Source organism: Myotis nattereri (genome assembly GCF_964212035.1).
Source record: "Myotis nattereri genome assembly, chromosome: 10".
In the NCBI taxonomy this organism is placed as follows: Eukaryota; Metazoa; Chordata; class Mammalia; order Chiroptera; family Vespertilionidae; genus Myotis; species Myotis nattereri.
Genome location: NC_138085.1, coordinates 1,739,302 through 1,766,353, shown reverse-complemented (window position 1 = coordinate 1,766,353; position 27,052 = coordinate 1,739,302). Strand labels below are relative to the sequence as shown.

The 27,052-nt window shown below is 49.4% G+C and overlaps 1 protein-coding gene across 1 annotated transcript; it reads left to right on the top strand.

Annotated features, from left to right (window-relative positions):
- Positions 1 to 92: 92 nt before the first annotated feature.
- On the top strand, positions 93 to 26,784 carry IL18R1 (interleukin 18 receptor 1; the record flags this gene model as incomplete). Its single annotated transcript, XM_081101583.1, has 10 exons — positions 93 to 150; positions 1,268 to 1,505; positions 4,690 to 4,855; positions 6,997 to 7,147; positions 11,843 to 11,905; positions 14,236 to 14,356; positions 16,662 to 16,801; positions 19,491 to 19,649; positions 22,754 to 22,912; positions 24,668 to 26,784. 10 exons carry the CDS (start codon positions 93 to 95, stop codon positions 25,027 to 25,029), a joined length of 1,617 nt encoding a protein of 538 aa, XP_080957709.1. The 3' UTR covers positions 25,030 to 26,784.
- Between the last annotated feature and the right edge of the window lie 268 nt (positions 26,785 to 27,052).

Genomic DNA, 27,052 nt, shown 5'->3' with positions numbered 1-27,052 from the left:
CTTCGTAAGACAGGTACGTTTCTATGTGAAAGTTCTAACTGAACCTGACTTACTGTTTTCCAGGAAAACTTTTTGAAGCAGAACCCTGAAACATGCATCTGGGACAACTGCCCTTGACGATTTTGGTGCTTATGCTTAGGGGCACGTCAGGTAAGTCATAGCAAAGTTTTGCTGCTGGTTTTAGGAGGCGGCTATAGAAGATGCTGAATTTATTAAAATTAGCCAGTGATTTTAAATTTAGATAGTTGCCTAATGTTTTGGTGTCTCTGGCACAGAAACTAAAAAGCCACAGGAGTGGGATCAAATAAAGAACTATATGGGTTTATTGGAAAGAGGAAAAGGTGGTCCCCGAGTTTATGTAGAGAGAGCAGGTGTGGAACCTTGCATCCTGAAATAAATTCCATTTGTCTGGATGAAAATCTGCTTCATGTTGTTTGAAACTGAATGTCACAGACGACTTTCTTACTGATTTTTAGAACATTTTACACAAGTTATCTCCTTCCCAAAATGAAGGCAAAGATCCATATCATAATTAGAGAACACAGGATGTTTATGGGAATACCTTACAAATGTTAAGGAAAATATTCGAGTCAGAGCAACTACTAGTATATATGAAAGACACATCTTAGCCCAGGGAACTCAAGGAAGCATTATGGCAGGTGTCGAATACCAATTTTAATTTATTAGCAGTGACTGCTTATTGACTTTAAAAAAAGATTTTAAATTGATTTTTAGAAAGAGAGGAAAGGAGAGGGAGAGAGAATCATCCACATGAGAAGGAAACTTCTATGGGCTGCCTCCTTCACGCCCCCTACTGGGAATTGAGCCTGCAACCTGGGCATGTGCCTGACCAGGAATCAAACCAGCCACCTCTCAGGATGTGGGATGCAGCATCTGTACCCACCTCCGCGCCTACCGGGCAGTGGCTGGCTGAGTGGACTGGCTGCGTGCAGAAGCCCCTCTGAAGCCTGGTTTCTGGCGTCTTCTCCATGGAGGCCCCTCACTAAGATGTTTTCGGGAAGGTGTGGCAACCCTGTGTCTTCTGTGGCTTCCGTGTGAGAAAGCTGTCCTGTGCAACACCTTCTTTTACAAGATTGCTCTGCATGTGCCTGCCTCCGGGGGTGGGGGCCAGGCGCTGCCCTCCTCTTTGGGAGGACCCATTGGAAGTTCTGCCCTCACTTATGTTCTGGAAATGCCTCTGTGTTGGGAAATTAGCTATGTCATCATGTGTTTGATTTTTTCCTTTTATTTTGCTAATTTTTTGAAGAAACCTGTACTTCACGTCCTCATATTAATGCCGTTGAAGGAGAACCTTTCTTTTTGAAATATTGCCCACTTTCTCCTGTACATGAACCAAGCACCACAAAATGGTTCAAAACCAATGAGTCAGATGAAAAGGTTGAGCTACGCTCGAGCAGTTCACCCAGAATTACTTTGCACGATTATGTCCTGGAGTTTTGGCCAGTTGAGCTGGATGACAGTGGATCTTACGTTTTCCAGAGGGGGTGAGTATCCTTTCTCTCTGTTAGTGTGTACGCGGCGCTCCAGGACTTGGTTCAGCAAATCAAATGCACTGTAATCTGAAAGGTCAGGCAAGCCAAGCATTTAGTCTCCCCTGCTCTTCCTACAATAAGAAACAAATGCTTCATTATTGAAAAAGTAAACTAAATGTTGCCCCTGGTTTATGTTCCTAGTGGTCTTAATGAAATGAAGACGATGAAAGATTCCCTTAGAATGGTTCCCTTTTAGGGTATTCTTGCCAACAGTAAGTGAAGGCTGGGTGGCATTTGTTCTCAGATTCAGCCGGGCTGCTGGCTAGAGCTGCTGGTCAGGGGAACGCGTGGCTGGGCGCGGATGTTGTGAGAGGGAACAGGGGCAGTGCCCGCTCCTGGCAGTGTGCGCAGGCTGCGGGGTGACAGGCGTAGATGCACCCTGGTCTAGTTCTCAGGTGTTTGCTGAGGGCTGGCGGCGGCAGTGCGTGGAGGAGGTGTGCATGGCAGCCGATGGCACAGCTCTGCCCAGGGCCAGGGGAGGGGCGCACCGAAGGGCCCGGCACAGCCTTCTCCTGGCACCAAGTGCGGACGCCCTGAGTCAGAACGTGTCTAGGAAAGGAGGGAACCGGCTGAGCGTGCCAACTGCTGAGCTCGCTCTCTTTGTCCTTTGTTTGGTGAGGTGGGAGGGCTGGGCCTGGAGAAGGCATGCTCTGTGGTGGGCGCTGGTGAGGACATGGAGGTGCGTGGGTCTCAGTTGCGGTGGCGACCTTATGCGTGTACTGAGGAATCTATGTGTGCATGTACCTTATAGAGCTCTGAGACCGGCCTAGAGGAGACAGCTCAGCCTGGGGTGGGGAGGGTGCCACTGCCACCAGCACCGGAGTGAGTCCTGATCGCAAGCGCATGGTGAAGGCAGAGTGAGATGTCCCAGTGCAACCTAGCGCCACGCCTGCGGTTTTCTGGAAGTGAGGTCATTGGGTTTGTTTTTACTTACAGAGTCAGAAAGAAGTTCAAGAACTCTTGTTTTTTAACCAGTGAATTGTATGTGACCTTTTAGGAGAGATGATTCCAGAAATGAGTCACAGCTGGTCTTTTCACAGTAACTAGAGTGAACACTGGCCATCAGGGTGAGAAGCACTGCTCCTGAGCCTGGGGAATGAAGGCAGCATGGAAATGAACAGGGCAGAGACAGCACGCGGAGGGGCCCGCCTCCCCCAGCGCCACTCGCAGACAGACAGGGACAGAGGGCATGACCTGTCCCCGGCACGGAAGGTGGAACACAGCCTGCATTAGGGAGGGAAGTGGGATCATCAGAGGTCGGATGGCAGAGAGGGGACCAGGAGGCCAGGCGACGGGAGCCCAGGCAGGCGCTCCACGGGCGTGGAGCCTGGTGAGTGAGATGAGACTAAGCGATGGTGGAAAGAGCAGGCTTGACAATGGCTTTGAAAGTCAGTGGGAACCTTGAAGATACAGACTTTCTGAAGGTGGTACAACTGACGTGTGTGCACACGGGCAGTGGGCGCCTTGTAGTGAGTGAGGCCTTGGGTCTCCTGTGGGACTTGTCCGAGCAGACCTTACTCCTGGATTGTCCCCTTAGAACTGCAGCCCTGGAATTTTCAGGAAACGATGGCTAGTGATCACATTCCTTTGGAGATGGATACTCCACTCCTGCAGCGACAATCACTGGGTCAGATCAGGTTTTAAGGAGGAAATCCACTGAGAAGGGAGGGATGCAGGAGCGTCCTTGATCTTAGAGGTGAAGGCGTGAAGGCGGAGGGAACAGCACCTGCAGGTCAGGTGCAGGCCGAGCAGCGGGGGCTGGTCTCTCCCGGGGCTTCTGTGTCGCCAGGGGTGGTTCTCGCACCAGGATGGCCAGCCCTGACAGGGCTCAGCTCCACGCCCCCCTGGGAGCTCCTTGAGGCGCAGGGCGCCCCTTGTTTCAGCACTGGGCACCAGGGCGCGGGGCAGCGGTTAGGGGGTGGTGCTTGCTGAGTGATAGCGACCAAGGCTGCAGAGCAGGAAACAGCCTGACCGGAGAGCGTGGGGAGGCGTCATCAGCTTCCCAGAGAGATCCTTTAAACAGGCCTGCCCAGGGCCAGCCCAGCAGGGAGCACGCGGCCATGCCTGGGGAGAGGCGCAGCTGCTCCACACTGTGTCATGGCCGCTGACCCCCCTGTACCCCGAGGGTGAGGAAGGCCTGCCCCGCGCCCTGGCTCCCAGCCCAGCCAATCCTGTATAAATTCACACTGATTGTCATAACATAGTCTTTTCCAAAACACCCCTGGCCGTTAGGACCACAATAGATGGGTGTGCATCCTGGCGATGGCTCCCAGGCCTGTGACCCGGGAGTTGTTTATCTTCCCCTGAAGGTCAGCTTTCTCACTCACCTAAGGCAACAGTCATCCCGCCGGTGCCAGTGCAGCCGCTGGACCCAGGGGTGCCAGTGGTTCCGTTCATGGAGACTTCCGTTCATGGGAGCTGGGAGCGCCTCCTCGGGCAGACTGTCTGTGTTCACACACACAGGGCACCTGCTGGGTCTGGTATAGGACTGTACATACTGCTTGCGCAGTTTAAGCAAACATTACATTGCAAACCTTTGTCTTTTAAAAACATTGCAAAATTTCTTTCTTTTAGATTTCTAATTTCTAATCAGAAGGAACAACAATATCTATTCAAATAAACTCTGCTCAGTGAGGCAAAAAAGTGCTAATAGGACACGCAAGGGCAACTGACAGTAAGAGAAAAGCATTGGCTAAGCGGCCCGAGAAATGCAGACATTCAGGAAGCACGTCCGGCCCCGTGAGGCCAGCGCCGCCCTCCTGCCTTGGGTTAAGAATTTCTGAACTTGTTTATCGCCAAAATCCTTGATGTTTTAAACATTTCTGGTCTGCAGTGGGCTTTGTGTGTGTGTGTCTGTGTGTGTGCATGTGTGTGTGTGCACGCATGTGTGTGCACACGTGTGTGTGCTTTAGGGCCTGCTCAGGTTTATCTTTTCCCCACCGTCGACCCCCATCCCATGGCAGTTAAATTTCTTGCTACGCTGAACCTGAAAGAGGCAGAGCAGAGTTTGGGCAATAGTAAATGAGTCTCTTTATACAAAAATAGGGAAAAAATGTTGTTGCATTGATTACTCAATGATGGTATTTGCAAAGTCCCTGTACTAATTATAAAATATCTTTAAACCTTTATTTCATAGAAATCATACTTATGATTGGAAACTGAATGTCATCAGAAGAAGTAAACACAGCTGTTTCACTGAAAAACAAGTAACTAGTCAAACTGTGGAAGTTGGAAAGGCTTTGCAGGTGGACTGTAGCCATAGTTACTATCAAGACCTGGTCCGCAGAACGGCGCTGTATAAGGTAACGCATTCAGCATGTTCTAACTTCAGGCTTGTTAGGAAAGACAGAGCTCCAAAAGGAGGGTCTGGCGGCTGTGGAGCACGCTGTCTCAGGACATGTGAGCCGTGTGACCACAGGCCCCAGGGTGGGGGGCCCAGGGCTGCTGTGATGAGTGCCTACACATGAGGCAGGGGCACCGCTCCTGCCTGCGACTAAGGGTCAGTAAATGACGAGGCTTCCTCTCTCTTGTCCTTTACCAGTTGGTCTTCTTTTTCAATAAATTACTTTTTAGAAATATTAGTTTAAAGATTTTTATTTTCCTCTGCCACATATACTTAAAATTTTAAATTCTATTATATACACATTTTTCTGATTATATAATTTCATTTTATAAAATTGAAAGGTAGAGAAATGAATAGGAAGGTAGCAGAAATAACTCATAATCCCATCAGCCAGAGACATATTTTCCTGTGTAAACATCTTTTTTTAAAATTGGTATTTTTAATGGCTTGTATTTTTTCTTTATTCACTAAAAATTATATTATGATTATTCTTCCATGTCTTTAAACATTCTTCCAACGTGAGATTCCATATGCATGTCCTTGTACCTGACTAATCCCCTGTTATGGACATTTGCTAGTTTCTACTTTGCACTATTATTACTAAGACTAAAACAAATATTATTCCTATAAGTCTCCGAGTGTCTATATGACTTTATCCTCTGGCCGAAAACCGTGGAGTTTTTGGATCAGAGGCTAAGAGCAGGTGTGTGCCTTTCGACACATCAAACTCCGCGCCAGGGGCCAGGCCGCCACCCTGATGGGCTGCTCAGGGATCTTTAAACCCTGGCATGCCAGCCTTCTGCAGCTCTGAGTAGCCCCCCACTCTTCTTAATGACAAATTAAATTTGTGTATTAAATGCATCTATGTATTATTTCTTTTGTGGATTGTCTACTTTCTTTGTCTATTTTCTTCAGTTAGTGTACCTTTTACCTGTTAAGTTATAAGAGCTCTTTTAGACAATACTATAGAGATTACTATATAGAGAGATTTGTATACACTCACATGTATATTACATATACACGTGCACTTGTACACTCACATGTATGCAAATACAACATGCACACATACATAAATAACATGCATGCACACACACAACACAAATTATATCATTTCTGTAGAAGCACAAGCCTGAAGGCCGCGGTTGCGTAGCAGAGCTGAGAGAGGGTGGTCTGAACAGAGGACCCTGGGAAAGATGAAACCGATTTCCTAGGAACGTTTGTTTGTTCCTTTTGCGTGAACACTGTTTACTTGTGTTTTTCAAGGGCAGCTCTTATGCAAAGTGTTTTCTAAATGTCGGAGCCATTTCCTGTCAAACGTGCAGATGTTTGCAGCCCATGACACGTGAGGCTCGGCATGCGGGCCTAAGCAAGCCCCACACGCAGACAGTCCACTTAGAGGGTGGAGCTGGAGGGTGCTCTTAGCTGGACGCTGACCTCAGGCTCAGTTCACAGCCTGTTTACAGATCCTGACCTACTTGAGGGAGGGGAGCGAGGACGCTGAATCAGTAAACAACTGATTGGGAAAATGAGGAGTCTGATTGTTCAACATGGCTGGGGTAAATCAGTCTGAGTTTAAGCATTCGGTGTCTATAGAAGCAACCCCTGCAGTGAGGCCATGGGGGTGCCGCCCAAGCCCATGCTGAGCCCTCTGCCAGGTGCCACCAGCTTGGCCGCTTTGAGAGAGGAGCGTGCGGGGACGGGCACACAGTCGGAATTAGCAGTTTAGTTCCTGTTTTCCCATCTGGTTCTGAGATCGCTTCATAACCTACCTATGAGTGAAGAGGACTGCAAAGGCGGCGTTCTAGTTAATCCCTCTGCCGCAGATGGAAGTGTGCGATGCAGAGGTGTGCGTGTGCGTGTGTGCGTGTGCGTGTGTGTGTGTGTGTGTCCTTGGACTTGAATACTCTCCATGCATTTCTAATCAGGCCACTGTCTCCTGGCGCAGGACCTCAAAGGGGTCCCTGCTGGGTGCTCAGCCCTCAGAGTCACCCGCTCCCGTGCCCCTCCCCCTGTCGTGAAATAGAATTAGGTAAAATTTTGAATTCTTATAATATAACGTTGCTTTTACCTAAAATATTTTAACTTGCTTTTTAAAAACAGAACTGTGAAAAGATAGAGAACAATAAAAACCCATCTTTAAAGAAGAATGCAGAGTTTAAAGACCAGGGATATTACACCTGCATGTTTTTCCTTCATCACAATGGAAAACTATTTAATGTCACCAGCACCTACAATATAACAATAGTTGAAGGTAAGAGAAATTTTAGATTGGGGAGAAACAAGTGTATCTTAGCAAAATAAAATATTTTTTCTTCTGAAGCAGTACAGGAATCCAGAAGCAACCTAGTGGGCGTGGGGGCCACACCACTCATTCAAATAGAAGGCCCGCAGCCCCAGGGCTTTGCTCACTGTGTCTGAGATTCTGGGGGTGGTAGTTAAAGTTCATTAAGGCGACCCTCCCTGAGTCAGCTCCCTTATTTGGTATTTGAATAAATTGTGGGGTCTTTTATTGTTAAGCACATGTTTTCCCTTAACAAATGTTTATTGAGGATGCTGGATTTAGTAACCGCTGAGCACTGGGAGGGGCGGGGGCAGGGAAATAGGAAATGAAGTAACATACTCTCCTCAAGAAACCGATTGCCATCAGGAAAGGTGATGAGCCACACAGAGCTGCGCGCAGGGGTGAAGGGTGCCGATCCGCCCGACAGTCAGAAACCTGGGTAGAACCTTTGATTTCCCCAAAACTCAACTACTCACAGGTCTTGGTGAGAAGCCTTACTTATCACACACATTTTGTTTGTTATGTGCATTATGTTCTGTGTTCTTACACCTAATTAAGCTAGAGGAAAATGTTATTAAGAAAGTCTTAAGGAGGAGGAAGTACATTTGCTGTATTCAGTGAAAAGGTCTGCATATAAGTGACTTTTCCATGCAGTTCAGACCTGCATTGCTCAGGGCCACCTGCTCATGGGCCTGGAGTCACCTGGGAGGTGGGGGGAGTGCAGAGTGGAGACAGGCGAAGGGGACTGTGTCCTGTCCAGGCGCTGGCGACGGGCGGCAGGAGGCATGTGGGCCAGGAGCTTGAGGAGAGGATGCCAGGAGCCAGGCCTGGGGCGGGAGGGGCACTTCTGCTTTACCATGGACCCGGATTGTATATCCTGGAAAAACTAAGGCCTGGGTTTTGAGGGATGGAGGCCTCAGAGGTAACTTCACTGAACCTTCCCCAGGGGAGCTATCCTCCCCGTGGCCCGGGTCGGCTCATCCAGTTGTATCTGGGGAATGACCATGGGCATCTCCAGGTCACAGAGGCCCAGGTTTTACTCTTTGGTTGTTGAGAGTCATTTTCCCCCCTGAGTCCAACATGCCTCCTGAAGCCTCTCCTCAGTGACACAGATGCTCTGGCCCCTACCGTGTTTCCCCGGCGCTCTTCCCGCGTCTGCAGACTCCTGTGACGCCCGCTCAGCAGACAGGGCTCACTCCACCCAGAGCTGCAGGGCTCCTGCCACATTTTCCTCGTCCTGTTAACTATCCACTGACATAGCGGGACTCCCTACGTTGCTCACCGCTAAACTGCCACACGCTCACTGTCCTCTAACAACAGAGATTACTTACCTAATGGTTCTGAAGGTCAGGAGTCTACCATGGTTTGACTGGGATAAAATCAAGGTCTGAGCAGGACCTCGCTCCTGCTGGAGGTCCTGGGAGAAGTAGGTTTCCTTGCATTTTCCAGTTTATAAAAGCACCTGTGCCCTCACCTCCTGCCTCCTCCATCTCCCACCTGTGCCCTCACCTCCTGCCTCCTCCATCTTCCACCTGTGCCCTCACCTCCTGCCTCCTCCATCTCCCACCTGTGCCCTCACCTCCTGCCTCCTCCATCTCCCACCTGTGCCCTCACCTCCTGCCTCCTCCATCTCCCATCTGTGCCCTCACCTCCTGCCTCCTCCATCGCCCACCTGTGCCCTCACCTCCTGCCTCCTCCATCGCCCACCTGTGCCCTCACCTCCTGCCTCCTCCATCTCCCATCTGTGCCCTCACCTCCTGCCCTTCTCCATCTCCCACCTGTGCCCTCACCTCCTGCATCTCCCACCTGTGCCCTCACCTCCTGCCTCCTCCATCTCCCACCTGTGCCCTCACCTCCTGCATCTCCCACCTGTGCCCTCACCTCCTGCCTCCTCCATCGCCCACCTGTGCCCTCACCTCCTGCCTCCTCCATCTCCCACCTGTGCCCTCACCTCCTGCCTCCTCCATCTCCCACCTGTGCCCTCACCTCCTGCATCTCCCACCTGTGCCCTCACCTCCTGCCTCCTCCATCTCCCACCTGTGCCCTCACCTCCTGTCCTCTCTCCATCTTCAAAGCCAAAAATGGACCATCTTCAAATCTCTCCCTAACCTTTGCTCCCAACTATCACACTTCCTTTCCTGACACACTTCTTTGTTATGAGGCCCCTGTAATAACACCGGGCTCACCTGGAGGACCCAGGACACTGTCCTCAGGTGAAATTCCTCAATTTAGTCACAGTGCAGGTCACTTTGCCATGTGAGGTCTAATATTCACAGGATCTGGGGAGTAGGGTGTGAACAGCTCTTTGGAGGGGCATTATTCTGCCTGCCACACCCTATAACTGGGAATCCCATAACTAAATTCTGAAACTCAGATATCTTAAATTCTCTATGTGTCCCCTAAATCCTTCAGTTTTGCTTTCCCATATATATTCTTTAATCTCATATACATCTCTGGTACTTTGACACTTCCACCACCAACACTCTCACCCACACATCCCGCGTCTCACCCACCAGCTCCTCTCTTATTCTGCCCTGGGAGGACTAAGGCTATTCATGATCAAAAGAGCACTTACTGCCGGCCAGACACTGTACCGGATGCTTTAATGGAGTCATCCCACGGACGCCTCCCAGCAGCCCTGCGAGCTGTGGCCTTGGTGAATTAAATTAGTAGTTTGTGCCTCAGATGCCTCATAGTCAACAGGGTGGTGCGGGTCCCTCCCTCTGGGCTGCTCCGAGGACGGAGGGATGGGAGTGGGGCAGTGAGAATGGTGCCACGCACAGGGGACGCTGTTGTCATTACCACCTCCGGCGCCCCACTCCCCACCCACCACTGCACATGCTGCTCTCCTGCCTGAACTACCCTTGGCATTGACTGTGTCTCTTGGGGCTGCCGCTGTGTCTCTCAGGACTCAATGCCTCCCGCCTCTGTGTCCCTGTGGCCTCTTATTCATATTTCGGGTTGCTGCCAGAGTTGGGGTCATGTGTCTGTCCCTGAGAAGGTCTTGGAAAGAAGGGATCAAACTGAGTTCTCTCCTCATCTTGCATCTCCCACACGGACGCCTGGCACTTGGTGCGTAGTAGGTGCTCAGTACGTGCCTGCGGGGTGAATTATTGAGCCTCATTTCACAAGTCTAGACTCTTATCCATCCTGGCCATTTTTCTTTGGATCGGTGAGGTGTGCCATCATTCTTCTAAAAAGCAGAGCTTAGAGCTGAACAGCTGGGAGGTGTCTTGACCTCCACGGAGGACACTGGGAGGCTGAGCTCCGGCCTGGTCTCTGATGCCGCGACTGCGCTGCACCCGGTTACTCTGAGGCTCTCTCAGCGACCATGTGCTGAGCACAGTTGTCTTGAATCAGTTCTCTCGACTCCCACCCGGCATCTATGTCTTTGTCTGCTGCCTGGTTGAGCGGTGATGTGCCCTCCTGCTGGCAGCCTTGCCATTTTGATTACAGTCAGACTGGGCTTCCAGGGCAAGTCCCAGGCTGTTTTCTTCCTTCTGCACCTTAAAGAGGGCCTCGCCCTTCACTTGACACCAGTCCCACTAACCCAGTGCTGCTCTGGCTCCCAGTCACTCACTTCATGTGTTAGAGACTGGTCCAGAGGAAGAGAATCCGTAGCGTTTTCCCACAGCCCAGAGCTGCCCGCCCTGTGTCCTTGCGTGGACTCCTGCTCCTCACACTCCCAGCCCAGGCAGCAGTTCTTTGGAGCCATTTCGGCTCCCCGTGCCCACGGAGATTCCAGACCTGCCCAGCGAGCCCGAATCTCAGAGGAGCCAGACCTGCTGGGGTTTCCCTGCCCTAGTTTCACTCTCCAGTTCCTGCCCACATACTGCTCCACCCCTTCTTCACCTCCGCCCTGCCCTGCCCCTGTGAGGGCCATGCTGCGGGAGCCTCCACAGCATTGGGCGCCTGGAGGCCGGGAAGGCTGCCCTGACTTGGTGTAAATGCCCCCAAACACCAGAGGGGCACCAGGGTCCAGCCTGGCGAGGCAGGCAGTGCTGTCACAGGAGCAGCAAGGACTTGACCCTGTAGCCGGTCAGCGTGTGACAGTGGCTCTCAGGGCTCTGCAGTGACTGGCAGCTTCAGGTTGTCCCAGGCATGCTTATCAGGCTGCCGGTGTCCTTCCTGAGGATAGCTAGATGGGAGCACCTGGAGGGTGGGGGCAGAGGTCACTGAGGGGGAGAAGTAGAGCTGAGCCTGGGGGAGGCACCCTAACAGGGCTGGGGCCCTGGGCGAGGCACCGGGCACGAGGCTGAGGGAGTGCCTGCTGCCCCCCCTCTCCCAGTGGACCTGGCCCCAAGTGGAGGAGGCCCCTGGGCGGGGGGAGGGGGAGGCGGAGCAGTGGCCTGGCCTCTCTGCCTGCAGCTCCATCTCCCCAATGAGCTGCTTCCTCCCGCACTGAGCGCAGCGGCAGAGGCCGGGACCTGACTTGAGGGGAAGCTAAAGCCTGTGTGCTGCCTCCAGCCCAGTGAGCTCTGGAGCCTGAGGAAGTGAAGAGACAGGCCGCAGTCACTGCCCATCACGTCATGCGAACATGGCTGGAATGGAAGTCCGCGGTCGGTGACTGAGAGTCTGCTGCGTGGAAGACGCAGGTGATAACCATCGTTGGCGGCAGAGAGCGCGGCAGCAGCACTAACACACTTTTCTTTTCTTCACCTTTAGATCGCAGTACTATAATCCCAGCTATTCTTGGACCAAAGATTAACCATGTTGAAGTGGAATTAGGTATATTTTCACGTACTTATCTACTCTGCATTTATGAATGGGGCAAGTGGAGTCTTCCAAGGCTACACCTGATGCGTTACTGATCGATGCTATGTGCATAACACATTGCGTATCTGGGGAAGAGCATTACGAAAGCAGCAAAGCCTGTCATGGCTTGAGTGTTGCCATTGTTAGCGGATTGAAATGAACAGCCTGGGAAGGCCTGTGGTTTCCAAATGAGGGCTTTGGCCACCATGTTTGTGGCTGTTCTCTAATAGTCTCTATGGCCGTTTTTAAGTATGAAAACTCCGTAAGAATGCTCAGAGACATTATTCAGACTCGTATGATTAGCATATTTGATTCATGAATTTGAACCCTGAATTGACTGCACAATCAGAAACTGTCTAGAGAAGGCTGGAGGAATCAACATCTCCCTCCAAAAGAAAAGAAAGGAAGGAAGGGAGATATTTACAGTGTAAACCAAGTTTTCTGTGAGGTGATTGAAATACCTTAATGAGTTAAGTTCTCCAGCAACTCCGAGAGTCTTTCCATTTCAGGAAGAAAGGACTGAAGCTCTGAAAGGTTAAGTGTTTGTCCCGGGGAAGCCAGTGGACAGTGGTGCAGGCGGTTCCGGGCTGCTGGCTGCTTCTGCAGCCCACACCTCTGGCCACAGCTGGTCCTGGCTGTTTACCACACACACAGTCTATGTTGCTCGGATACTTGGCCATTTATATTTGTGGTTTTCCTGCTTTCTGTTTTTTACAACTTTTTTGAACTTGTCTATTATTTTTCTCCTTATTTTGGGCTTTATTTGCACCTCTTTTTTCGTTTGTCTGCATGGAGAGTTAGGGAGTTATTTCCAGTTACTTTCTCTTGCACTGTGTGCAATTTCAGCTCTAAATTCCCTTATCATGCCTTTAACTGCTTGTTCCATACCAGATTTTCATTGCTGTTCCTTCAAAACATTTTAAAAGCTTTCTCTTACGATTTCTTCTTTCATCTATGGATTATTTGTGTTTTTTACTGTCCAAATATTTGGACAATTTTGTACTTATTTTTCTGTAATTGATGTCCAATTTAGTTCTATTATGATCCAAGATTATATACCATATTATTTCAGTCTTTTAAAACTTGTAGTAACCTACTTAAGGACCAGAATATAGTGTATTTTTAAATATTTTTAAAATTGATTTCAGAGAGAACGGGAGGGGGAGAGAGAGAGAAAAAAAAAATCAGTGATGAGAGAGAATCATTGATGGCTGCCTCCGGCATACCCTCTACTGGGGATTGAGCCCACAGCCCAGGCAGGTGCCCCGACCAGAATTGAACTGTGACCTCCTGGTTTTTGGCTTGACGTTCAATCACTGAGCCACACCAGCTGGGCAGAATATAGTGTATTTTGATGTATGTTCAAGTGCATTTGAAATAAATGTGCATCTGCAAGTTTTGGTTTTACCATTCTGTTAATGTCAAGTAAGTGAAGTTGGAAGTCATTTATATTCTTATTAATCTTTTGTGTGCTTTCTTTAACTATTGCTGAGAGAGATGTTAATGTCTCTATGAGAGCCAATTTTTCTATATATCCTTTAGTTATGTTAATTTTGGCTTTATGTATATAATTTTTTAATCCTTGCCCGAGGATATGCTTATTGACTTTTAGAGAGAGGGGGAAGAAGAGAGGGAGAGAGGGGAACATTGATATGAAAGAGAAACATTGATCAGTTGCCTTCTGTACATGCCCCAACCAGGAATCGAACACACAACCTTTCAGTGCACGGGATGATGCTCCAACCAACGGAGCCATCCGGCCAGGGCTGTGCTGTGCATGTGTTGAGGTTATCTTATGGCAGGGGTGGGAAACTGTATTTCTGCCGAGGGCCACCTATGTTTTAATCATTTATTTAACATAACTTTGAAGAGAAGCCAATTCGTATTTTGGTGATGAGTTATAACTGATACCTAATGTCTATGCTTTATATACTTTTTCATATTTAAAACAAAGCATGTCTGTTTTCTTTCTGGAAGTAGCACTATATTAGCATTATATATCCATTAGCATATATTGATTATCCTAAGTTAAAACTGGGAAATCCGAGTCTCTAAAATCAGAACGTGGGCCCTGTCCAGTGTTGCTCAGTGGCCAGAGCACGAGCCCACACATGGAAGGGTCGCGGGTTCCATTACCGGTTGCAGGTTCGATCCCCAGCCCCGGGCAGGGTGCTTATGGGAGGCAACTGATAAATATTGCTCTCTCACATGGATCTCTCTCTCTCTCTTCCTTCCTCTCTCGAAAATCAATAAAAAACATATGAAAAATAAAATAAAATCAGAACTTTGTCAACTTCTCCTAGGAACAGATGTGCAGCTCAACTGCTCTGCTTGGCTGAATGAAAAGGATTACATCTATTGGAACTTGCAGAGAAAAGATGGGCAGGACCCAAATGAGCATCAAGGGGAGGAAATAAGGATCAGGTATGCTGATGTGATGTGCGATGGACAGCATCGTATATGTCAGTGTTCCTGTATCATGTAGGCCTGATTTAAAGACTCCAGACTCCTGAAGAGCTACTGGAACGTTTGGCATAAGTTATAATTTATGTATTATAATTCCCACACTCTGTGCTGGTAGATTGTTCAGAAACTCATTGCTGAGATCTAAACTGAAGAAAGAAAGTCAAGGAGGCCTTTTAGCATCGCCTCGCAAAGGCAGCCCCAGTCCGCCAGGTTCTGATAGGGATAGAGGTTGTACCTGCGCCTCTTATAAAGGAGTGGCAACCGAGCCCACAGGTGTTCGGATTTTGAAAATTCTGTTAGGTGCTTTGTTTTTACGAATGTGCCCGAGTAAAGGCCAGGTCCAGAGCCTGCGACATGTGTAAGTTAACGTGGGCCCTGTGAACAGTGGGTGTGAACAGCGGGTGTGAACAGCGGGTGTGAACAGCGGGTGTGCCCTGCGTGTCCCCGTGCCACCATGCGAGCAGCAGGTCTGCATGCACAGCGGCTCTGAGTCCAGTCCCGCAGGCCGGCCTCCAGCCTGTCCTTACACGCAGGCCTTTCTTTTGTCTGGTGGTTGAAAATTATCCGTTATGAGAAACTTGAGAAATCCTGAGCATCACCAAGAAGGCGATGGCCACGCACACGCAGTGACGTGTGTGCGGGGAATTACTTTACGGGCAAGAGATACGCCCACATAGCCGCCGGCTCCGGCCCTTTGGGGACGGTTGTCGCTTCTACCAGAACGCCCCTTGCAGGGGTCGCCTCCTTAAAGCAGTGAACAGAGCAGTGAGGGTGGCACCAAGTATGGAAGGTTCCAGAGATTGTCTCAGCAAACACGAATGTAAACCACCATCACCTGGATCCACATTGAACATACTAATTATTTTCTAGTCAGAGTCCATTCACGGAAATTGGAAACACAGTAAGAACGGGAAGAAGAAGCAGACAGGACAGTGATGAGATATAAATATTAGGAGGCACTGTGGGTGCAAAACGTTCCAAGTGCCATGTATTGATCCCTGAATCACCTATATTCCTTCCTTAAGGAATGGCCAGACCTCGGAAAACAAAGCCAGCTGAGTGTGGTCATTCCCGCGTTTATGAGAGACTGGGTCCCTGTGGTCATTCCTGGTGCACAGATGCCCTCGGTGCTGGCCAGCAGTGACCCTACGATGCCCACAGCTCAGCTGCCGGAGCCACAGCCTGTCTGGGGCTCGCAGGCTGCGCGCCGGGAGCGCTGGCTCAGTGGCTGCTGCTCCGGCCACTGCGCTCCTCAGCCTGGGCCACGGAGCCGGGTTGCCCCAGGGCCCATCCCCAGTGCCCATCGGTAATCCTCGGAGAGCAGCAGGCACTTGGCAGGCTATTAAAAGTGAAGCTGACTCCAGCCAAGAAGTGAGGAGGTCTCTTTCACTGTCGGTGTACGAGCTTCGTAGGTCATGGTTTTGGCCTCTCCGTGGCCTGCAGACCCCACTTCAGGTTGTTCAGTGTGTCAGAGAGTGGGCATTCTGTGCTGGTGACTCCGCTCCACATGCTGGGGCCACAGCGGGTCCAGACCCAGGTGGCGGGGACACCTGCTGTGAGGGACGGCTGGGTGGCCACGCTGGGAGTGGCTGGGAGTGCTGCTGCCTGCCCGCCTGCTCCAGCCGCGCGGGGTGAGGGGTATGGGGGCGCTTCCCCTGCACCCAGTGCGGACCTGAGGCCCTAGGACAAGAGAGGACACTTGCTGAGCAGCCTGCTTGGTCCTCATCTTCCCAGGGTGGTGCCTGGGAATAGTGTCGTGTTAAATGCTGAACAAAATACAAGGGACCGTCAGCATTGCACGGTCAGTGCTGACGTGAGTGGTCTGTGCTGGCACCTTGCAGTCTGGCCACAGCTATTAGTGGCCTCACTGTAGAAGGAACACGGAGCAGTTAGGAGAGGAGAAATAGGAAACAGATTTAAGAAAAGGAATATCTTCCTGTATTTTTAATTTAGCACCATTTCCTGCCACGTGTTTTAATTCAGGTAGCTGCTCACCATCCCCAGGTGGCTGTGGAGCTGGCTTTTTTGGCCCCTGGCTTCCTGAAGAGCCGGAGGCCCCTGGGGGCAGGCGCTCCACCCCCCCCACCCCCCCCACACACATACTCCTCCCACACACATCCCCCACTCCCCCACCCCCCTACCCCCAGGGAATGCCCTGGGTCAGCAGGGCTGCTGCCTGGGAGCTTGGCGCCTGCGCCCCACCCTCGTCAGTAATGCCCTGCAGTGAAGGAAGCTTCTGCTAACTTCCTTTCCTCCCTTACAGGACTTCAGAAGGCAAATGGCACGCTTCAAGAATATTGAGAATTGAGAATATTAATGAGAAAAATCTAAACTTTTCATATAGTTGCACTGTGTCCAGCGTCAAAGGCCCAGACACCAAACACTTCATCTTATTGACAAAAGGTTTGAGAAAATGTTGGTTTTGGAAGTCTGGGAATTTTGAGCTTTTGCTGAGGGACTCCTCAAAGATCACCCCTTTCTCACTGTGCATGCGGAGAGCGGGCCGCGAGGTGTGCACAGTGGGGTCAGCCGCGCCGGAACTCCGGACCCAATGCCAAGCAGAGCAGGACGCACACAAGTTATGCTTTTGCCCTCAGTGCCAATCCTATGTAGAAGCCAGGGGCCCGGAGCAGGGAGGCAGGTGGGCCATGAGGAGAGAGTCCAGTCCCCACAGGACACGGTGCGGAGGGGTGGGGGGGGGGAGCGCAGCTCAGCGTGGGTTGCAGCCAGCGGCACTGGAGGGGGTGCAGCCTCCTGCAGCTGGGTGGGCAGGGCCCTGGGAGTGTTCATTCCTCCATAACAGCCAGAGGAGGCCTCCCTGCCTCGGGCCAGACCCCGAACTTGGCAAGTGGACAATGGACAGCCCTGGTCAGAGGACCCTTCGAGTTTTTCCAGAGCTGCCTCTGTCTTCCACTAGTAGCCCACCCAGAGCCTCCGGCTGCAGCTTCCCAGCAACAGCTGTGCCCAGTGGACAGCTGTTCTCCAGTGACTACTCACTCACACTCGCTCCCAGGCTGGCCACCACCCCATATGCAGGGAAAGGCTGGGATCTGAGAGACAGTGAGGGGGTGGGGAGAGAGAAAGAGAGAGAGAGAGAGAGAGAGAGAGAGAGAGAGAGAGAGAGAGAGGTGTATGTTGTGTCTTGCTTTGTTGAGAAATTGAAGGAGTGAGGGGCACAGAAGCTAAGACCTAAAGCCCCCCCTCCCCCGCCACGTGTGGGGTCCTGGTTCCCATCTGCGACTCACCTGGAGCACCTCTTCGATTTGCAGGGATGGCTGACACTCTTCATGCTCATTCACACAGGCTGTGCTAGGCTCTGACCACCGCTCACCCTGAGTACAACACACATTACACAAGTAGACAGCAAAGCTAGACCCCACGGGCTGTGAGACCCAATGGGCTGTGAGACCCGATGGGCTGTGAGACCCCCATGGGCTGTGAGACCCGATGGGCTGTGAGACCCCCATGGGCTGTGAGACCCCCATGGGCTGTGAGACCTGATGGGCTGTGAGACCCCCATGGGCTGTGAGACCTGATGGGCTGTGAGACCCCATGGGCTGTGAGACCCCCATGGGCTGTGAGACCCCACGGGCTGTGAGACTAACTGCTGAGCTCGGGCCCTTGCCTTCTGTAGGATCGTCACGATGCCCTTTCGCCTCACGGGGCACACATACCATGGCCCACAGGCATGTGCAGGGAGGGTTTCCGGCATTGCTTCTGCGTGCTCATCACATGCCTGGGTTTGTGATGATCGTCACCAGCTCCTCCCCCCTTATCAGTGCTGAATGTCCTGTCCCTGCCACAGAGGGTTCCGCCCGGCCATTCTCCTTCTGCTCTGCTCACAGATGTCAGCCAGCACAGGGCCTCCCACTGCACTGTCACCCCGCGGGAGTGCGCCCGTGTGAACGTGTGTGCGCGCGCATGTGCACGTGGCACAGTCACAGACAGGCAGGCCTTTTACAGACCAGGATCCCCAGGGACTGGCTTTATTCGGAGTTCACTTAGTTAGCAAATGTGGCCGCTTACTTACATCCTAGTAGTCAATTTTACTGGAAAGATCATCCCTAACATTTGTGCCAAGATGTCAAGAGCTTTATGCATTTCTGCTCTTCGATCTGGAAATCCTCAGCGTTCAGAACCTGCTCTAGCAGAATCATCAAGCACAAGCATAAAGGTTTGTGCATCTGTTCATTGACGCATTGGTATATTTATAAACATTGCAATCAATCTAAATACTGGCATATTATGAATTATAACTATAAAGACCTAGCAAACTGCTCATAATATAGTGTAATACAAGAAAGAGTGATTACCCTATGACCCCAATTAAGTCAATATTTTTAGGGAAAATAAAAATCTAAAACAAAATATACTAGCATGTGAGCATGCCCATCACCACATTGCGGGATGGTTGTTAAAAATTGATTTATAGTTTTTACTCTTTTGTACTATTTCGCATTTTCCATATTGAGCATGAACTGAATCAATCTAAGAAATGTACTTTTCCCCAAAGGGGGTTTTTATAGAAAGTGCGCTAACATCCGCAGGGCTGTGTGCCAGGTGCGGTCTCCGCTCCTGAGGTGCAAGGCCTCACCGCACCTGCCCCTCAGGGGCAGCCCCGTGAGTGAAGCACCGTGTCCTTAGCTCCGATTGCAGCTTAAGGGACGAAGCGTTAAGGGCACCAGTGACACTTCCTAGGACACAAAACCGGTGACAGCCCAGATCGTCTAGCTGGTGTTTGCTCGCCCAGGACTCTCGCCTCCATCTGTGTCCACAGCCTCGGCCGGAGATCTGTGTGCTCCACCCAGCATCTTAGACCCCGAGAGGCCCGCCTTCCACCGACAGGGATAGACGACATTACACGCTTTCAGTTCAGGTCTCTGAATACCTTGCACACGTTTTAATTTGTTAAAAATGGGAGCAGGAAAATCACCGCTCCAAACGAAAGGCAGGGATGTGGAGCAGCTCGGCGGGCCGCGCTGGGCAGGCAGCTGGTCAGTATTCATGGTGAACACTGACATCCCAGGGTGCCTGTGGGGAGCAGCGGCACCGCGTCCCTGACTGATCACTCCCGTTCTCTCCTTCTTTCCAGGTCGGGGCGACATCCCACGCCATGTCTTCACAAGGGGGATGGTCACAGCTCTCGTGATCTCAGGGGGAATCGTGTGCCTCGTGATTGCGGGCGTTATTTATAGAATTGACTTGGCTCTATTTTATAGACATTTCATGGGAAGAGATGAAACATTAACAGGTAACGAATACCAGGATGCTGGGATTTCTTATCCTATGGTTTTATTAGGAAACCTGATAAAGAAACATTAACTTCATCTTATTTACATTACGCTGGTGACTTAATGTGTGGCAGGGGTTTCCAGAAGGAAAATTGCTCTGAATGTATCATTATTATGCATCTTGTCTGTGCCACCTTCTTTTGTACTTAGATGTTGCCCAAGATTGCCCTCTAACTGTTTCCTGTATGTGTGTATGCGTGTCCTCCTAAGAGCCCTTTGAGATGCTTGCTCCTAGGGACTCAACGTCATTGTTTGCACACCATCTAGGCACCTTATGCAGAGCAGTCACTCAATAAAGATCATTTACGTTGATTTGAATTGGATAATGGTGTCTGTGTCCATTGGTTATATTTCTATGTAAAAGTCTTAATTTTTGCACTCATTTCTTCATTTTTACTTTTTCATGACTTCTCTCTGTCCATGGACCACACTCTTAGCAGAGCTGCACAGACACTTTTTTAAATTCATGTTGCTGAGCACGGAGAACTCACACTTCTTAGCTGGGTGGCAGTGCCTGGAGACAGAGATGTCTCCACAGCAGCTCTGCTAAGAGTGTGGTCCATGGACAGAGAGAAGTCATGAAAAAGTAAAAATGAAGAAATGAGTGCAAAAATTAAGACTTTTACACACAGCAGTTTAATATTGCTGCACCATCCAAGACTGTGTTCAGTAATTGGTTTATGAATAGTTGGAAATAAAAGAAACCAATCAATAATAACAAAAACTAAACTTGAGTTAAAACATGGCCACTTGCCACACAGAGATTGTCTAAGAAGCATGTTCTGACTCTTTGTAGTCCCAAATATCCATTCACATGTTGGTTTCATTTATGCAGAACAAAATTATCAGCTTTAAATTACTTAGCTTGGGCACTTCACGTTATTTCCGGTTATTACAGCCACCAAAACTTTCATTCCTTGGGTTGAAAATAAATTATAATATAGATTAGTAATTTGCTAAACCAAGAAAAGAGGTGCCTAAAAATGAGTTTGAAAGCTATGTCACATGTATATCACTATGTAAATTCGACTGATTTACCTTTCCAATTTATTGCAATTAGTTACATTCTGATTATGAGAAAAATACACGTTGGCAAAGGTGTACTCATTCATTTCTTGCATCTTGGTGCCTGTTTCACTCACTGGCATGATGACTGTTCTGATGGGAGCACTAGCTCTTATCCTAACACCAGTAACAGCTATATTTCATGACAAGCTGACAAGACGATCCAGGACCACGTACTTATATTAACAACTGGCTTTATTGTTACCAACTTTTAACCTGTCTTTGATAAGCATGATCATTTTGCAGTTTTGATGAAAATGTCCTGTCATTCACATGCACGTAATTATGAAGAGCAATTGCTTTATGATACACCCACGGTGGGTTCTGACTCAGACTGCAGGACAAGAGGCTGTAGGTGGGACTGAAGCAGCTTTTGCCAGAAACTGTTTCTTTGTGAACCTGGATGCTGTGAAAGAATGGGGCCCGGCTGTTGAGCACAGGTGATGTGGTGCCACAAAGAATGTGGGACCAGATGGTTTCATCCTATTCAATTTTAATAAAGGAGCCAATAATATTTAGTCTTCAACTCAGAAGCTAATTCATCAATCCCAATCCTAGACCCAAACATACATCTAACTGCTCCATCAGCTAACCAGTTGCCCTGGGATAAGGATGGAGTAACCCCTCGCATGCATATGTTATTTAGAACACATGTCCTTTCAGAACACATGCCCACGGTGACTCCGCGTTCTCTGACCAGATTATTTTTTGTTTGTGCTACACTTTGTTGTGTCTGCCAATGTGTTATTTGTAAACTTTTCAAGTTGTTGCATTTGTCTGGGAACTTGTCTCTAGCAGAATGGATAAAGGTAGAAGAAAGAAACGTAAATAAATTTTTAGTAAAGCAGTTAGTAGAATGGTCTTAGTTTTTAGGTAACACATTCCTCTCGAATGTGTCTTTAGTCATCTGAATACGCAATATTGCTTCATTGTTAGGAATAAAACAGGAGCAGTTGTATCAGTGCAAACCTTTCCACCTCCTGGCCTTTAGCATTATATAAAATCTCACCATGCCATAGCATGGTTTCCACGGCACACTGTTTCAATTGCCTCTGCTGTTCCCTCCCACTCTCCCGGGTAAACACTCAGCACTGTATTTTTTAATTTAAATTTCATTTTTCAATCACAGTTTACATTCAGTATTAGATTATATTGGTTTCATGTGCACAGCATCGTGGTGAGACGATCACATGCGTTACAAAGTGACCCCCTGGCATTTCAGGTGCCCACCTGGCACCACACTCAGTGGACACAGTGTTGTTGCCTCCATTCCCCAGGCTGTACCTCACATCCCAGGACTATTTGTGACAACCAAGTGCATCACCGCTTCCCGGGGGCTGTCCTGAAGGTGGACATGGGATGGTTATGGGATCAGATGACTGAGGGGGAATGAGCAGAGGTGACATGTACTTTCTAATCCTGGGCCCAGGACATACGAGCATTTGGGCTCCTTGGTCCTCTGCTACCTTTAAACTCTGTGATTTGTCTGACCTGTGACATGCGTTTCTCTCTATGCCTCAGTGATGTCAAACAGCGGGAGTCTTAATGCACATGCTTAAAAGTAAGAACACTTGCTAATTGATTGCTCGATTATCATATGAGCTTTGAGGATGCTATTTTTTAAATGATAATTGAATATAATCATTGTTTATTGACATTTAAAAATTCAGAGATAAAGAATAATGCATAAAAAAGAATAATAAAACCAAAGACTATGTAGGGACTTTAGGGATTAACCCAAACAGTCTTATTTTGTTTTTTCAATTTGTTTTCTATCAAAAGTATTTTCTTATTTTTTTAGCAGCTTCATTGAGGCATAATTAACATACAAAGACCTGCACATGTTTAATCTCTACAGTTTGATGTGTGTGGACACAAGGATGCCATATTTAACTTTTCTTTTTCAATAATTCCATGTTCGTTTTTAGTGACTTTCATTCAAATTTGAACTTAAACTTTTATTTCCGCACGAATTAAAGGAACAAACCTTACCTCCTAGATGGGAAGACATACGACGCCTTTGTGTCCTACCTGAAGGGATGCGGACCTGCGCACGGGGAGGAGCGCGCCTTCGCCGTGGAGGTCTTGCCCAGGGTGCTGGAGGAGCACTTTGGGTATAAGCTATGCATATTTGAGAGGGATGTGGCACCTGGAGGAGGTGAGAAAGGGAAGGGCAGGTAGAAAACTAGTGGAGACGCTTTCTCTTTATAAGATGAACAGCTTAGGCTAACCCTGTTTTGCTTAAAATCGAGCAATTTACCCTGGTCCTCTTGCCAGAAATAACCAGCAAAGTCAACATAGTGAGCAGTGAGGGCAGCTGAGTGGCCGCTCCTGTGGGGCCTCCAGGACCTGCCACTCCGCACCTCCCAGCTCCCTGCGATGGGGGGCGTGGGGGGTGGAACCTGGGGGGGGGGGGCGGGCAGCATCTTTAGAAGCGGCCCAGAGTGGCACCCTCGGGAGGCGGTTCTCCAGCAGCCACTGAGGAGGCCTCTTCGCCAGCAGATCCTGTGAGCACAGACAGGCGGGGCTTGTCCTTTGTGTGGACACTGGTGAGAGAGCTGCGGCGGGAAGAGGGACGCTGGGAAAATGCAGTAAATCAGAGGACATTGGTGGTTCACATCATATCTGAGTTATAAAATGCAACTTTTAAATTTATATGTGAATACAAATGGCCATCATACATATCTTGAAGCAAAGCACAGTGAGAATCAAAGCTATTGAGAAGCAGTTCCATGTTTTCTCTGAAGTCTGCAGAGCAAACATTTAGAAGTGGGGGCCGTGGGGGCCGCTGTGTCGCCAACAATGGGACACGGGTCACCGTCCCTCCCTCATCTCTCGACACTTCTGGGCGCCCCCCTTGCGCCAGGTCTGAACTGGGCGTTGCAGACGAGGCAATAAACAAGGACCGAGCGTGCCTTCCTCCTCCTCAGTTAGGAGGAGAAGCTGTGTGCTGCTTAATGATGAGCAGCTTCCCGAAGGAACGACACGCCACCTGCTCAGACGCACGGAGCCTGTGATATTTGTGTGCGTGAGTGCTTTCTCAGAACTCAGAGAGCATCACTCTGGCCTTTACAGCCCTTTTCTTATTTTGTCATTATTTTCTAGGAGCCATTTTGAAAAATTGATTTTTTTTTTCTTATTTCCTAAATACTGTAAAAATAAAAAATGTTTGTCCTCAGTGGTGGTGAGTTTCGGTTAAAAGCCTCTAGTTGGAAAGGGATGGCGGTCTAGAGCGGAGGGTGACCATCTACCCCCCGGGCGCCAGGCCTGCCACCCGCCCTGCAGCACGGCCATGGCAGGTGCCGTTTAAGTCACCACAGCAGAGTGAGTTGTGACAAAAGCTCTATGACCTGCAAAGCCTGAAATATTTACTACCAGGCCCCAAAAAGATTGTCCACCGCTGGTCTAAAATAATGGCAGGTTTTGGTTTTATTTTTAAATTCTGATTTTAGCATGCTCCTCCAGGTGTGCGAAAGGAAGGCAGTGTAACAGTTAGAAACCGGTGTTCCAGACGAGAGCAAGTGGGCTCAGGTTCTGTTTCTGCCATTTACTGGCTGTGTGACTCTGGGCAAGTTACTAAACCACTCTGTGCTTTAGCTTCTTCACCTGTAAATGGGGATGATGCTTTCCTTATGGGGTCATTATGATGATTAGATGAGTTAATATACAGAAAACGGGTAGTAAAGGGTGTGGCACAGAGTAAGTGACAAGTAAGTACTCATTATTCTTGTTACCTTGATAATTGATAATTGCTTTTAATCGGCATATAACATTGAGAACACATGGTTTATCTTAAAGAAAGACTTATTTGTGAACTTCAGAGGTTAATACAGTTAGGCTGCACAGAATGGTTTTTATTTCACGTTCACCCTCTCAGTTCTCTTAAATCAATATCCATGCCTTGCATTTCCAGCTGCTGTTGATGAAATCCATTCACTGATAGAGCAAAGCCGAAGACTGATCATTGTCCTAAGTACAAGCTACATGCTTAACGAAGTGAGGTATGAACTCGAGAGTGGACTCCATGAGGCGCTGGTGGAGAGGAAAGTTAAAATCATCTTAATTGAGTTTACACCCGTCGGTGACCTCACATTCTTGCCCCAGTCACTCCAGCTTCTGAAATCTCACCGAGTTCTGAAGTGGAAGGCTGACAAATCTCTCCCATACAACTCAAGGTTCTGGAAACACCTTCTTTACCTGATGCCTGCGAAAACGGTCCAGCCACGCAGAGGGGAAGGCGAAGCCGAGCCCGTGCTGGCCGGGTCCTGCCCTTAGGGAGCCGAGCGGGAGGGCCGCGAGCGCTGGGGGCTGAGGCCGGCGCCTGCTGCCACCGCGGGCAGGGGTGGCGCCTCCGTTTCACTCCAAGGAAATCCCGCTCCCAGCTCCCCATGAAGCTTCGCCGGCGGCCTGCCCGGAGAGGAGAGGCCGTGGGAGCAAGCTGCCGAGGTCCCAGAACAGAAGACCCTGGGACCCACAGAAGGGCTCTCCTGTCTCCTCCGCCACAGCCGGGCGTGCGGCTGGGCTGGGGATTATGCAAACGCCGCACGCCATTCAAAAGGCACTGCAAGAGTTTTGAATGTGAACCATGGAACTAAAGGATTTTCAGTTTTTTACTGGCATTTCTACGAGCCAGTAGGTGACACTGGACGGGCACAGTGCCGACACCGACACTCTCGCACATGAGCCACCGCCTCTCGACACGGGGATGGTGCTGGCGGGAGCTGGCGTGGGGAGCCGGGGCTGGCGAGGCCCGGCCGTGCTCGTGTGGCCCCGCCGCCGCTGCAGCCCGGTTGTTGGAGCAGGGCCGCGGCCCTGCGCTGGGCGTGCTTAACTGGGCCTATTTGTAGGAACTTCTTAAAGGCAACCCAAAACAACTTTGTATCTTTCAGGATAAACACAGGTTTTAATTAAAATAGTTCTCCTGATCTTTCCAAATTGGTCACAAACATTTGTTGATTCTACATAAATATTTATGTGCAGGATGGGTGCCAGATCATATTAGCCATTAGGCAACAAAGAATGGTAGTTCCTTGCTTGAGTTTTTAAAAGGTTGCGTATCAGATGCCGGAAGGTGGGAGCAGCATGGCATGGTGGTTTGGTGTGAGCTGTGCAGCCAGGAGGCGTGAGCTCAAGTCCTGGCTTTGCTGCTTCCTTCTGTGAACCCTGGAGCCTTTCCTAGGATCTGTGCCTCAGTTTGCCCATCTGTAAAATGAGAATACATGAGAACTATACCTACTTCAGGGGCACTAAATGAATAAAGTCAGACAACATTCTGTTAGTGTTGTTATTACTATTATTGTTATTATTATTGATTAGTACTTAGATCAATTTTTTAATCATCACTCAAGGATATGTTTTTATTGACTGTTTTAGAGAGGGAGGAAGGGAGAAAGAGAGAAACACTGATGTGAGAAATACCTATTGGTTGCCTCCTGTACATGCCCTGACCAGGAATAGAGCCCGCAGCCTGTGCTGTACAGGATGGCGCTCCCTACGAGCCACCCAGTCAGGGCTAGGGCTGCGTTTTAGCTGTGGGGTCCACTGGGAGCCAAGAGCGGAGGGAAAGAGACTGGAAAGGCAGCTACCCTGGGCGACAGCTGTGCACACAGGGAATGTACAAAAGTACCGGAGACCAAAGGTGGCTCTTCACTGCACGTGTGCAAGTTGTGTCATTGGAAGACATACCTGTCTCCCTAACGAGCTGAGCTGGGCCTTTGTGATGCCTCACAGCAAGTCTGTCCGGGGAAGCACAGAGTGAGGGACAAACAGCGTAAAGAGAAAGGACCACGCGGGTGGGTGGGGAGCCTGGGCTGCCGTGCGAATGCGCCAGAGCCGCGCGGGCAGGGCCTCGCACAGCTGAGCGCATGTCACTGAAAGCTAAGGTGACATTTTCATTAGATTTCCAGTGTCAGCAAGTGATTTGACTTTCGTAGAGCTTACAGTGTCGTGTCCTCGCTGTACTGACTAAAAAAAGTAAAAAATTGTATTACATGTTTTAGATGTGAAAATATATGGTCAGGAGAAATTTTATTGCTGTCATCATTGTCTCTAATTCATAGAATAATTGTGCTTTTCTCTTTTATTATGTATGCTTTAAAATATATTGAATTATTTTTTAGTAAGTGTATTAAATATATACATTCAATATATCTTATCTAATAAAGAGGGAATATGCAAATTGACTGTCATACCATACCAGTCAAGATGGCTGTGCCCACAGCAGAGGCCAAGTTCCCCAAATAAGCCTTAACGATCAATCAGCAGGGGCCTGAGGCTGAACCCCCCCACCTGGTGGGGC